At 47.9% G+C, this 13,669-nt stretch overlaps 1 protein-coding gene across 1 annotated transcript in view; it reads left to right on the forward strand.

Moving 5' to 3' along the window:
* The window catches only part of LOC117876814 (patatin-like phospholipase domain-containing protein 1), a 20,670-nt gene extending 7,557 nt beyond the window's left edge, over positions 1-13,113 (forward strand). The window contains exons 3-9 of the mRNA XM_034769241.1: positions 1,604-1,669; positions 3,661-3,870; positions 5,193-5,253; positions 7,352-7,594; positions 9,904-10,018; positions 11,265-11,384; positions 12,808-13,113. Coding sequence (XP_034625132.1) covers positions 1,604-1,669; positions 3,661-3,870; positions 5,193-5,253; positions 7,352-7,594; positions 9,904-10,018; positions 11,265-11,384; positions 12,808-12,841 — 849 coding nt within the window. The 3' untranslated portion in view covers positions 12,842-13,113. The remainder of the gene's footprint in view (positions 1-1,603; positions 1,670-3,660; positions 3,871-5,192; positions 5,254-7,351; positions 7,595-9,903; positions 10,019-11,264; positions 11,385-12,807) is intronic.
* The last annotated feature ends 556 nt before the right edge of the window (positions 13,114-13,669 follow it).

The following is a 13,669-nucleotide window of genomic DNA, read 5'->3' on the forward strand; positions in this document are numbered from 1 at the left end:
AAGAAGAACAGGAGTACTTGTGGCACCTTAGAGACTAACAAATTTATTAGAGCATAAGCTTTCGTGGACTACAGCCCACTTCTTCGGTTGCATCCGAAGAAGTGGGCTGTAGTCCACGAAAGCTTATGCTCTAATAAATTTGTTAGTCTCTAAGGTGCCACAAGTACTCCTGTTCTTCCCTCATGCTAAGTGTTCCTAGCGCCCCTTATTGTGGAGCTTTCTAACCTTATCGAAGGCTGCGACCTCTGCCTCCCAGCCACGGCACTTTCCAAACCTTGTCCCCCATTCAGTCTAAACAAGCCAAGTCCCCACATCTAGGGGCCTTTATGTCGAGGCCTCATTCCCCTTCCACAACTGCCAGGCTGCCTCTCTCAGTCCTGAGGCTCATACCATCTCCTCAGTTGGGGAAGAGGCAGGGGAGCCCCCGCCTGCCCTCTCCCAGCCCAGGGACCCTATGTAAGGCAGGTCAGGACCGCTCCTTCCAATCCCTTGCCACCTTCCTGGGCTGCTTCTACCTTCTCCCCGCACCCCTTGCTAGAGTGAAGATGCCATTGCTCCTGCTCCGTGGTTTGGTCATCTTGGGGGGCTTCTTCCCATCCAGCTTCTGAGGAGCTTCTGCAAATCTTTCTGGCTGCTGGGTTGTGCTCTGTGCAGTTGCCCCGTCTCTCCTTAGGACATAAATCCTCAGCCCCTTCCCTTGGAGCTGGGTTGCCTCCCAGACAGCTACTCCAGCCCTCCTCAAGGCAGTAGTTTCCCCCAGCTGCTCCCCTGGAGCTGGGCTCTCATTCAGGGCAGCTGCAGGCCCTCAGCCAGCCTCAGCTCCAGCTGGCCCTTCTCCCCCAATCAGTCTTTTTGGCTTTGGGCTTGGAGAATCCAGCAGGCCACCTGTGCTGCTGTATTCCAACAAGGGGACAGAAGGCAGCCTATATGCTAGTCCCATTCCCCCGCTCATCCCCAATAGGTTGGATTTAATGCTGTTCTTATCAATGCCTGTCCTGATTTAAATACAGATTGATGCATCACCGACTAGGCCCTAAGATCCACCCCACATTTAAAAGTCTGGATTAGAGCTGTTCAAAATTGTCTGATGAACATTTTTCTGTTGCAGATTTGGCCACATTGAAATGTTTCGTGGGAACGGACGGATTTAGCACAATTTGCAATGCAAAATTATCAAAATGTTTCATTTTGATACGGCTGAAGTGCTTCCTTTAGACATTATCATTTCCACCCTGGTTCTATGATAGTTCAGTATTGAAATGAAGCACTTTGAACTCCCTGGGACAATTTGTTTCAATAGGGTCGTTTTGATATTTCTGAAACGAAAGCTTTGGAAATTTGGTTTCGTGGGAAATTTGGAATGTTGGCTTTTTGTGTTGGGGTGAAAGAAAATGTTTGACATGTCAGAATTTCTCCCAGAATGAAAATTCCAAGTTTTGACCGGCTCTAGTTTGGATCCAGATCACAGTACCTCAGTCCCACTGTATCTCCGCAAAGAAGCCCGAATCTCTGGGCGATAAATCCAATCGCCTCTCAACTTGGGGAAGTTTGGGGGTGAAGTACGCTTTTCTGTGACCCTTCTGTGCGTCTCTTCTCCTCACAGGCACTGATCTGCAGCTGCTTTGTTCCTATCTATTGCGGTTTCATCCCTCCCTCCTTCCGAGGTGTGGTAAGTGCTCTCTAGCAAATATTCCAGGGGATACGATTTCTGTCCTCACCAATCTATTGCCAGACTCTGCTCTCAGACATAAGGCCAAATCCTCAGCTGGCGTAAACAGGAGTTGCTCCACAGACTTCTGTCAGTTTACACTAGCTAAGGGTCTATCCATTCCATAGATCTAAAGGCTGCAATGGGCCATCAAGTCAGACCTCCAGCATAATCCAAGTCACTGAATTTCATCCATGAATTCCCTGCGGTGGGTGTGATGTGATCTATAGCTCCGGGAATCTTGCTGCTGGGGGTTCACTTGGATTATTCCTGTTTCAATGACTTTTAGTTTGCTCTGTTTCAATCCCTGTGGCTTCGCACCGTTTCGATTTCAGCTGTAAATGTCAGGGTCTCTTGAATCCCGCACGGAGAGAATAAAAGCCCAAATGTAACCCACGGTTGAATTCAGCTCAGTGTAGTCCGGAAAGTGTTCCCTAGGGGGTTGGAAGTGATTGTTCCATACAGAAATTGCCAAAGCCAGCAGGAGTTCCGCTACAAAAAAGCACAAGACACAGGATGTTGCCTTTAAGTAGCTCTTTAAATTCAGAGATCTCATAGTGCGCTGCCATGAGTCTAGTATTTACAAGCTTGACAAACAGGCTCATGAGTAGCTGGATATTCCAGTGGAGTAGCTGGGATACTCCCTCCCACGCGGGCTAAAGCCTTCATGAGCCGCCCTGTTGCCTTTATATAATCTTGACAACAAGCCTTTAATAATCACCGCGGATTGTGTCATCATGTTCATTGCAACAGGCCACTCGCTACCATAATGGCTGCTCTATAGTAACCTGTGTTTTTTAACAGGGGTGGGGTTTGGTTTAACTTTCCCATCCATTCTCATGTCCCACTGGCTACACCTCCCATGCAGGCAGGCCCTGGACTCCAGCCAATAAGTCTCTCTCCCAAGCTGCTCTTGGCCCCTAGCTATGTGGGGAGAACCTGGCAGTGGGAGGAGGCATGCAGAAGCAAGACAGGTTGTGGGAATAGGCAAAGTTCCAAATAGGGGTAGGAGTATGGTGGGGCTAGCTCCTCCCAGTTGGTTGACCAGACAGCAAATGTGAAAAATCGGGACAGGGGGTGGGGGGTAATAGGAGACTATATAAGAAAAAGACCCCAAAATCCCAAAACCCTATAAAATCGGGACATCTTGTCACCCTACCTCCCAGGAATCCAGACTCCATTACAGACCTTTCCTCCCTCATTGGCACAGTGCACCCTACAATTATCCATGTAACATAGCAAAGCAAACAGTGCAGCAAAGTGGCCAGCCCTGAAGGCACCCCAGTGCCTTAAGGATTCACAGAACATTTTAAAAATAGACGTGCGTTGCACTTTGCTAGCACTTCCCCTACAAGGATTACAAAGCTCCTTTACAAGCAAGTAATGCATTCAGTCTCACAATACCCCTTGGGTGGTAGGCAGATTTCATTGTCCCCCCCACTGTGGTACTGAAGGGATAAGTGACTTGTCCAAGTTCACACAGGAAATCTGTGGCAGAGGCAAGAATACATTCCACGTTTCCTGACTCCCGTTCCTGTGCCTTAGCCACAAGCTGATCTTTTGTCCTTTGGGATCAGAGATCAGTGGCCTGGGATTCAGGAAACCTGGGTTCTATTCCTGGCACTGGCCTGCTGGGTGACCTCGGGCAAGTCACATCACCTCTCCCTGCCTCAGTTTCCCCAGCTATAAAATGGGGGTGATGATGCTGATCTCCTTTATAAAGCACTTTGAGATCTACTGATGAAAAGCACTAGATAAGAGGTAGGGATTATTATACATGCTACTAATTTGCATATCCCAACTGAGGTTGCAGGTACCCTATTCAAACACCCACATGTAATGAACAAGGCCTGCATTGTTCACACGATCACCTGTCCTGATTGCTGTGACACTGCTGCCTATTTTTAACTTCTCCAAACAAACTCCTCTGTGTTTTCCACCCTCTACCTCAGCGCTACGTCGACGGAGGTTTCACTAACCTGCAACCATGTTCTGACCTGGAGGCCGTGATCACGGTGTCCCCATTCACGGGCGAGCTGGACATCTGTCCCCGGGACTGCCCGGCTATCTTCTACTCTTTTCAGATCTTTAACAGCAGCATTCAGATCTCAGTGGAAAACCTGTGCAGGATTAGCTATGCTCTCTTTCCACCTAGCTACCTGGTAAGTGGTCCCTACCAATGTACCCCAGTGCTTCTCAATCGTCTTACCCTCAAGTAGGGTTCCCACCTCTCTAGGTTTTCCCAGGATTGTCCCTTTTTAGGTAGCTGTCCCAGATGAGATAGCCTTTGAGCTGGTACCCCTACCCACTGGCACTACTTCTATCAGAGCCAGTGAGCTTGGGACCCACCATCCCATGCTTCAGGGCTTATATCGATCTCTATTAGGGATTAGGTTGAAACCTTCAAAGGTGGGTGGTGGTGGTGGAAGATTATCCCACATCTGCTATTGTGGGGTTCTTACACCTTCCTCTGAAGCATCTGGGACTGGCCCGTCAGAGATGGATACTGGACGGGATAGATCTTGGGTCTGCTCCAGTCTGGTGACCCCCTACATCCCTACGCTGCAGACGAGGGGCTAGAACCTCAGCTAACGTAATCAGCCTAGCCCCACTGAAGTCAATGCCAGGTTACACCAGCTGCAGCTCTGGCCCAGCACACATCTGTTGCTGTGCCACCCAACCAGGATTGTGCCACGCAGTCCTGGGATTAATGTGCACCTCCAGTTCCGGATGCCATGGGCCCGATCTTCAGCTGAGGTAGGCTGGCATAATTCTTGGCAACATCACAGCTGCCTGTTCTCTTGCTCCCCATCAATTCTGCCCTCACATCCATTTGCCCTCCTGCCGCCCCTGGGGTACTTGACCTCCCCCTTCCCAGACCTGCACCAGGGTCCCCTCCACCTTCCTTCTAGGCTGAGGCTGGGGGTGGTCCCAGGGGGTCTTTCCCTCCCCTCCCCCCGGTGCCCCCTGCTTTCCCAGGCCAGGTGCTGTCGCATGGGGGGAAGTGGGGAGGAGCAAAGGTGCTGCACCTGTTGCTCACTGGAGGAGAAGGGAGAGTGTAGCTGCCCTGAGCTGGTGGATTTTTTCTGCTCCCTCTTCCCATCCAGTGCAAAGGGCATTGGGGAAGTTGGGGGATAGCTCTGCCTGTTTCCTGCAGCAGGACAAGAACCAGAAATTACAGTCTGGTTGGCTGCTCTAGCCCAGGAGGTGGGGAAGTGGGCAGGGCAAGCAATCAGAGGGGCTTTTCCTCCAGGTCATGCAACCCTCAGTGACCAGCTTGAGTTGCAGAAGTATTATTGGCCAGGTCTATGGCCCCTTTTGACCAGAGACCCTTTAAGCACTGAGACCAGCTGAGGATCAAGTCCCAGATGTTAATTCTCCACATGGTATATCAAACAGCATTAGAGAAGACATGGCTTCTGCCCCTCGAAGAACACTTCCCGCAGCTGGAATTCTTTCTGATTCCGGGTGCTTTCCTCCACAGGTCCTGAATGAGTTTTTTTCTCGAGGGTATCAGGATGCTGTCCTTTTCTTACACAGGAACAGTAAGTGTTACCCCGAGCCTGTAAACAGACAGGAGGCATTCTCTGTATGGCATTGCATGCCATACAGAGAATGAAGGGGGATTTGATAGCTGCTTTCATCTACCTGAAAGGGGGTTCCAAAGAGGATGGATCTAGACCAGGCCTGCACAACTTGTAAAGCGGCGAGGGCCATATTACTCCAAAGAAAACAGCTGAGGGCTGAAACCCCCCGACCCCGCCGAAACCACCCCCCAAGCACCACCCAGCCCCCCCGAAACACAACACCTCCCCCAGCGCCGCCCGCCCTGTGGAAAAAAGCCCTCCTTCCCCAACACTGCCCTGCTGAAACAGCAGTATTGAACCTTGGTAATATGTTATAGCTGGCCCCTAAGGTAGTATAATTAAGGTAAAAGAAAAATGTCTTTTTGCTAGAAGTAGAATAAGATCTTCCCCCCACTTTGTAATCAATTGCCCTGTTGAATGAATGAGGTGTGAATGAGGAAGGTGTGAAAGGCAGGCACCTCCAGACAGCTGCAACCCTTGGAGAGGGGATGGGAGCAAGACCTGATCAGTAGAACTGGTCAGCCACCGACTTGCCGCTCGCCTCCTTAGCTCCCCTTCCCCGGCTCGCCTTCTCACCCCCCGGCCACTGCCCACCCACTCACCTCCTCAGCCCCTCACCGCCCCGGCTCACCTACTCAGACCCCCCCCGGTGACGACTCACCTGCCTCCCCGCCACTGCCCGACTCCTCAGCCCCCCTACCCCCCGGCTCGCCTACTCACCCCCCGCCACTGCCCGTCCGCTCGCCTATTCACCCCCCACCACTGCCCACCTGCTCGCCTCCTCAGCCCCCACCGCCGGCTCACCTGCCCCCCTGCCACTGCTCGCCCGCTCGCCTCCTCAGCCCCCCACCCCTCCAGCTCGCCTACTCACCCCCTGCCACTGCCTGCCTATTCTCCTCCTCAGCCCCCCTCCCTCACCTACTGCTTGCCTACTCACCCCCCGTGGGCCGCACAGTGAGCCCACCTACTCACCCCCTGCGGGCCGCACCGTGAACCCATGCAGGCCGCATGCGGCCCCCTGGCTGCATGTTGTGCAGGCCTGATCTAGACTGTTCTCAGTGGTACTGATGACAGAACAAGGAATAATGGTCTCAAGTTGCAGTGGGTGAGGTTTAGGTTGGATATTAGGAAAAACTTTTTCACTAGGAGGGTGGTGAAGCACTGGAATGGGTTACCTAGGGAGGTGGTGGAATATCCTTCCTTAGAGGTTTTTAAGGTCAGGGTTGACAAAGCCCTGGCTGGGATGATTTAGTTGGGGATTGATCCTGCTTTGAGCAGGGGGTTGGACTAGATGACCTCCTGAGGTCCCTTCCAACCCTGATAGTCTATGATTTTATGATTGATATGCAGGAGGAATGATAAAACACATGGTTTTAAATCCCCTGCACCTCCACTACTGAGCAATACAGAAACGATGTATCTAAATGACTTGCTTCTCACTAGGCTATTGGAACCATCTCTCTCTGTTCATGTTTATTAATTGAAAACTTCAAAACAAGAACCAGAAGTTACAGTTGCCTTAGGGACTGTACACAGATAGAAAAAGAGAATATCCAAATGCTCCATACCCCAAACCCTATAAGACCTACAAGGTCAATTTGATATGGCTGGAGACCTCTCTGTTGTACTCTCTTTGACCATGGCCTTCCATGACAGCTATGTTCCTCTAGAACAGGGGGAACTGTCCAGCAACAAAGGGAGGCTTGTATCCACAGGCAATAGAACTTCCACAGGAGCCTGTGGAACTCACTGCCTCATGAAATAAGAATCAATACTAACCTTGGTTTTGCTAAAGCCCCAGGAGATGTGAGTCAGAAGCTCAGACAAACCTGCTGGCCAGGTGCATTTAGGCTATGAGGGGGAAGTTAATAAAGGCACGGCAGGCTTCTAGTGAAAGTCAACAAGCCATGAAAGTCGATGGGAATTAGGTGTCCAAATGTTTCCAGTCTCATGAAGTCTCACCAGGATCTTCCACATAATCCCCTGCAATCAAACATCACTTAGTTTTACCTGACTATTTATGAACAGTTTTACCCTTTGTTGTCATGTCTCATAGATGCCTTTGGTATAAATTATCCCGCCAACACGGTGACCTTCCGGTTTGCCAGTTTGCTCAGTAAAAATGACTTGTCTCGAGCTAATGAGGAGTCCTCATGCCAGAACCCAGACACAGGAGGGCTGGAATCCAACGGGCCAGCTCCCAGGGACCTGCCCCCGAAGCAGGCTGCTGCGGTGAGCGGGACACTCAATGGAACAGACCAGAAAATACAGCCGCAGCTGCCCCCGTGCCAGCACAAAGGTAGAGGAATCTGATTTCTTTCCTCCTGTTAGTTTTACACTAGCTGAGTAATGGTTCCCCTGGGATCTGCGGGAAGAGAAGGGATGTGGCCTACCAGGTTTTGTTTTGTATTGTATGGGAGCCTCCCATTGGGAGGGATGGGAAGAGATTCCAGGCCTCATTCAGCGAGGTGAAGGCCTTTGAGCCCGGCAGTCAAGTGGGATTTTTATGGCTTTACTATGTCTTTTATATCTGCTTCGCTGTGCTTGAAATAAAGCAGCGAAGCCCTTCTTTCGATGGACAGATGCCTAATAAATATCGTTACTAAGCCAAATCCCGAAGCACTTACTTACCGGGACAGTTCTTGGGGCACCTCAGATAGACAGTGACCTTGCTACCCTCTGTCTCCACGGAGAAGGGGTCTTCCTTGTGGTGGGTGGGTGTCAGTTACCTACCACCATCAGCCTTTCAGCCTCGGGCTACGCCAGCCCGAACTTCACCTTGTAGGTGAACAATAGGTGCACCCCAGTCCCTGAGACCCTTTGACTTGTTCCCCCGTGATGTCCAGCCCCTGACGCTAGATGCTCACAGAAATCCCAGATCCTTTGCCTCCAGAGGTGCACCGTGTCCCATTTCACCTTAAACCACCCTTCCTGTATAACACACAGCATTTGTGAGCTCATGTAACAAAATAAAAGTAGGTTTGGTTAAGAAAGGGTACTAGAAACGAGAGAAAATGCTGGAAACAAATGGTTACAATACAAAGCAAAATCATAAAACGCAAACCTGGGTCTACACTTATCAATAGTTCCCTCTCCTATCTCAGAAAGTAAGATTTCTCCTCAAAGATTAGTCTGTTGCAGAACTGGCTGGTTTCACAAGAACCAGGATCCAAACGTTCATGAAAGTCTCCCCTTGCTCCTTAAGATGTTTCCTCAGTGAATGAATACAGAGTGCCTTTGCCTACCCTCTGTTAGATTGGAACAGTCTTTTGTTTCTGTTCATAGACAGGGTCAATCTGTGTCTTTTTGTAATGTTATTTTTGTATCTTCCAGTGGTTTCAATTGTTTGGAATTGTCTTTGATTGTTTTCCATTGAAGTCTTGCATTGCATTGCATCACTGGCTAAGCAGGGTGGGGTGACAATTCTCTCCTGGCTAAATGGGCCATCACCAAGACACATTATCCCCTGGTGACTAACTTTCCCTCCAAGTCCATAAAGCAGACTTTCAATATAAATACATTATCCTTTAAATATCTTCCGTACATACATCTCACACTGATCATGAGTCTTGATGAGCTTTCTGTAGATACCTTCATGTTACGCTTTATGGATAAATATCCTGCAAGACGTGTTTGGTGTAATAAGTTTGTCAGGCGTGACATGAGAGTTGTGTGCAAAGAACAGGGGGAGGAGCCTTTGCCAAGGAGTGTCTGTGTCACATCTACTCAAGCCAATCTCTCATCGAAGCATGGATGTGTGCACAGATATTCCAGGGGACAACAAAGGACGATCCCGCTGAGAACAGCTGACCTGTGGCTCCACCCCACTCAACCTACCTACTGTGGTTATCCAGTGGTGGTGCTCGGTGGGGTCAGGAGAAATGGGGGAGGGTGATGCTACGGTGATGACACTCATTTTGTTGTCATGGTCCCCATTCCAGAGGCACAGCTGATCCAGCCCCCTGTGTCTGGGATGTGTGTTGCAGTTGGGGTAAATGCATGTTGGGAGAGTGAGTATGGTAAACGTTAGGGTTGCTACATTGATTGCTGCTCGATGGTGAACTATAGTAAATTGTGTGTGTGTGAATGCGTGTGTATACATATAAATGGAAAGTGTGTATAAAGTAGCAGCCACAGATTGAAAATTCCTGACACATTTTTGGTGCATTCCAACCTCGTTTCCATTTCTCTGAAGTTCCGAGGGAACTAAAGACCCAGTCAATGCCCATAGTGCAGGTAAGTGACAAGTATAACACTAATATCTATTGGTATGCGCAACAGAGGGGTCAAAGACCATCACTGGGATAGAGCTATAACCAAAACTGGGGTGAAGGTGGGCTTTACACAGGGGACAAATTGTTTGTGTCCAACTCCCATTGGATTCCAATGGGATTCGGGTGCCTAATTTCCTTACTTCCCTTTGACAGTTCAGCCTTTTAAAGGAAATTCTCTCTTGGAGGGTAGGCCAGGGTGTTTAGACTCAGCACAATTTTCAGGAAACTATTCATTTTGGGGTTTCCTTTAGTTGAATTTGCTCCATAAATTATGAGTAATTTTTTAAAGCCTTGTGTTTGTTTATCTGTTATTGGCATTTGGCTGTTACTCCAGCTGCCCAGGAGAGGCAGAAGGCATCTGGATTGCTGGACTCGGTGGCTGAGATAATATCACAGTGTCTTATGTCATATAAGCTTCCTACAAAGATGATGTTTTCTCTTAGTAAGAGGTGAGTCAAATGATGGGGTCTAAATTAGCTGTTACCACTGAAGAAAGAAATCTTGGAGTCATTGTTGATAGTTCTCTGAAAACATCTGCTCAATGTGCAGCGGCAGTCAAAAAAGCGAACAGAATGTTGGGAATCATTAAGAAAGGGATAGATAAGACGACAGAAAATATCATAGTGCCTCTATAGAAATCCATGGTACACCCACATCTTGAATATTGCATGCAGATGTGGTCACCCCATCTCAAAAAAGATATATTGGAATTGGAAAAAGTTCAGAAAAGGGCAACAAAAATGATTAGGGATGTGGAACGGCTTCCATATAAGGAGAGGTTAATAAGACTGAGACTTTTCAGCTTGGAAAAGAGAAAACTAAGGGGAGATATGATAGAGGTCTATAAAATCATCACTGGGGTGGAGAAAGTAAATAAGGAAGTGTTATTTATGCCTTCTTATAACACAAGAACTAGGGGTCACCAAATGAAATTAATAGGCAGCAGGTTTAAAACAAACAGAAGGAAGTATTTCTTCACACAACGCAGTCAATCAGTCTGTGGAATTCTTTGCCAGAGGATGTTGTGAAGGCCAAGACTATAACAGGGTAAAAAAAAGAACTAGATAAGTTCATGGAGGACAGGTCCATCAATGGCTATTAGCCAGGATGGGCAGGGATGGTGTCCCTAGCCTCTGTTTGCCAGAAGCTGGGAATGGGCGACAGGGGATGGATCACTTGATTGCCTGTTCTGTTCATTCCCTCTGGGGCACCTGGCATTGGCCACTGTCAGAGGACAGGATTTTGGGCTGGATGGACCTTTGGTCTGACCCAGTATGGCCGTTCTTATGAGTTTGTGTTGAATGCGAGTTTCTGGTGGCTTTTCAGCCGTGATTCTTTGGTGAGACTGTGTGGCCTACTGCAAGGGAGTGGGAGTTGGGAGACTTAGGCTTCTATTCCTCATTCTTAGGGCTGGTCAAAAATTTTCTGTTGAAGCTGTTCTTTAATGGAAAACTGGGTTTTCAATGAAATGAAAAGTGTCTGCTTGCTGAAGAAAAGTTTGATTTTTTCATCCAAAAGCAAAACACTGGAAAACTAAAATATTTTGGATAAAACCTGAACTATTTCAATTTGGATAACCCACCGGAATGGCTCATGGGAACTGTCAGTCATTTTCTTCATGTCCCCAATCTCCTCCAGAGGCCTGGCTCTGCATTCACAGCACAGTGACCGCAGTCCATGTCTTTGCTTTTAAAGGATAGAACAGCTCTGGGCCTTGTTGGACGAGATGTGCTGGATGGCACAACAGTTCAAAAGGACCGGGCGTTTGGTCAGAAACACTGCTGCTGGTTTGTCAAATGGAGTGGTGTCAGAGAGGTAAGAGGTTTTATTGCTTTACAACCTTGATGGAGAATTGGGATTTCCTGCGGAGGGAGGGGCATTAGGAGAAGATATTCAAAGGCACAGCACCTAAATACCTTTGAAGATCTGGGCTTAAGTGCCTAACTCCCATTGATTTCAATAGGAGCTAAGCACCTGAATATCTTGGAGGATCTGGATCCTAGCTTTCATTGAAAGTCAAGGTGAGTTAGGGGCCTTATGACCATTGGTGCCTTTGACAATCTCCCCCATGGAGTTTCATGGGGAGATGAGTCAGCCCTGCAGGAGAGTCATTGGCCATGGAACCGTCTAAGCACTTTGGCTACAACGTACAAGCCTGCGTGCCTAGAAGGAGGTTCTAAAGGAAAAGTGGCCCCATTTTCCAAGATATTGAGCGCCTGCAGCTCTCACTGACTTTTGAGAGTGCTCCAACCCTGAGAAAAATCAGGCTACTTGGGAGGCTAATTTTAAGGTATGAAAATTTTGGGGCTCAGCAACTCTGTATAGACATACTAAGCGGGGAGAAGACAGACTTTAGCTTCCTTCAGTGAGATCGCCCAATGTCACTTCACAGAACTTAGACCAATTGGACAATTAGCCCATCTTCACTGTAATGTCTTCCCTCAGCCCATGCCTGATGGTTCTGTGTGATATTTTCATCAGAGCTTTGTCCAGCCTGGTTTCTAGCTTCGTAGAGGGCTCTTTTTTTTAGCTAGAAAATTTGCTTTGGGCACGTAAAGCCTGATCCAAATCCTATAGAAATCTATGAAAGTTTTCTCACTGATTTCAGCAGGGCCATGATGATATTGAAGAACCTCTACTGAGTCATTATGTTCCATCTCTCCTGGTCCCCGGGGAACACATATTATTTTAAGCAGAGCAGCAGAAAGTTTTAGCCCATCACTCTCATAGCAATGTGTTAGGTTGGGAATTTTTCACTGAAACTTTTTTCATCAGAAAATGTTGATTCATCAAACCGAAACTTCCCGCGGGAATGCATCAATTTTGACAAATTGTTCCTGTAGAAAAAACAATTGCGGGTGTGGGGGGAGAATTGTCCCATTTTAACATTTTTGGAATAAAATGATGTAATTTTTGGTTCAAAATAACTTTTCATTTGAAATATTAGTTTCATTTAAATATTTTTTTAAAAAGGGCAATATCAAAATAAAATGTTTTGATCAACCCAAACTGAAGGGGTTTTTTTGGCAGCGGGTGGTGGTGGTGGTGGTTTTCTGTTCATGAAATTTGACTTTCTGTCCTTGTGGGAATGGGAGATTTTTGAAACTCTCAAAAAATCTCACAGGATAGGAAAACCACTTCCTGCCCAGCTCTCATTTTAGGAGGCACGTAGTGTGACATGCACAGCTTTTCTTCAGAAGTGGATCATATGTAATAAATGTCCATTTGCTTTCTTTAGGAGGCTGTCATCACTGGGCATGCTGCAGTATTAACGCTCGGGTGACTCTGCAACTGTGCTGCTGATTGAATGGCTTAAGCAGCGATGGCTGAAATTAGGACTCAGTTCACACATCACTATTGCCTCTCTAAGGACATGTTCTTTAAGGCAGAGGGGGCAAGCTTGATTTCTAATGCTGCCAAGAGCTTACCCCTTCTATGAGAAGTATTCAAGAAAAGGTTGTCACACTCAGCCTGTCCCGGTGCACCACTTTCCAAGGAGAGATATGTTCTGGTGAGATGGAAATCAATGCATCTTTATAATTATTAAATGGCAAAAAATGTCATTGACACAGAGTTAAGGCTGCCCCGTGATTGCTCATGCCTTTCCACAACATCGACTTCAGCAAATCTCAAACTCCAAAAACCAGGAAATACAGAGTTAAGGTGAATGCCCACACAACCTTAACTCTGCCCCCCAGCGCTGGCAATAGGTACTGGGAATTATCTGCAGTCACTCCAGCTGCATTCACTATGCTGGACATAGCTGTACTGAATGATGGAGAAATAGGCTGGAGTAGCTTGGAAGAGCTGTGATTGTGATATGAGGAGCTCTGGGTTTGAGTCCCCCCATGTGGAAGCAAGAGGTGTGCGTGTACCTTGAGGTTCCAGTCTACCTCATTACCACAAGAATTGTGTAGAGTGTGTCAGGGCACTGATGGTCTTCTTGCCATTGGTATTGTCAGCAGGGAAATAGGATATCAGAGCAGTCTGGATTTAAAGATGGGTAGGGGAATGCCCATGTTTGGGTGGTACCCTATGTGAAGGGGTTGTAAAAGGGTAAGAAGTGGTGGTTACATTTCACAATTGTGGTATTATGGTGG

The sequence above is a fragment of the Trachemys scripta genome, chromosome 4, assembly GCF_013100865.1.
Source record: "Trachemys scripta elegans isolate TJP31775 chromosome 4, CAS_Tse_1.0, whole genome shotgun sequence".
In the NCBI taxonomy this organism is placed as follows: Eukaryota; Metazoa; Chordata; order Testudines; family Emydidae; genus Trachemys; species Trachemys scripta.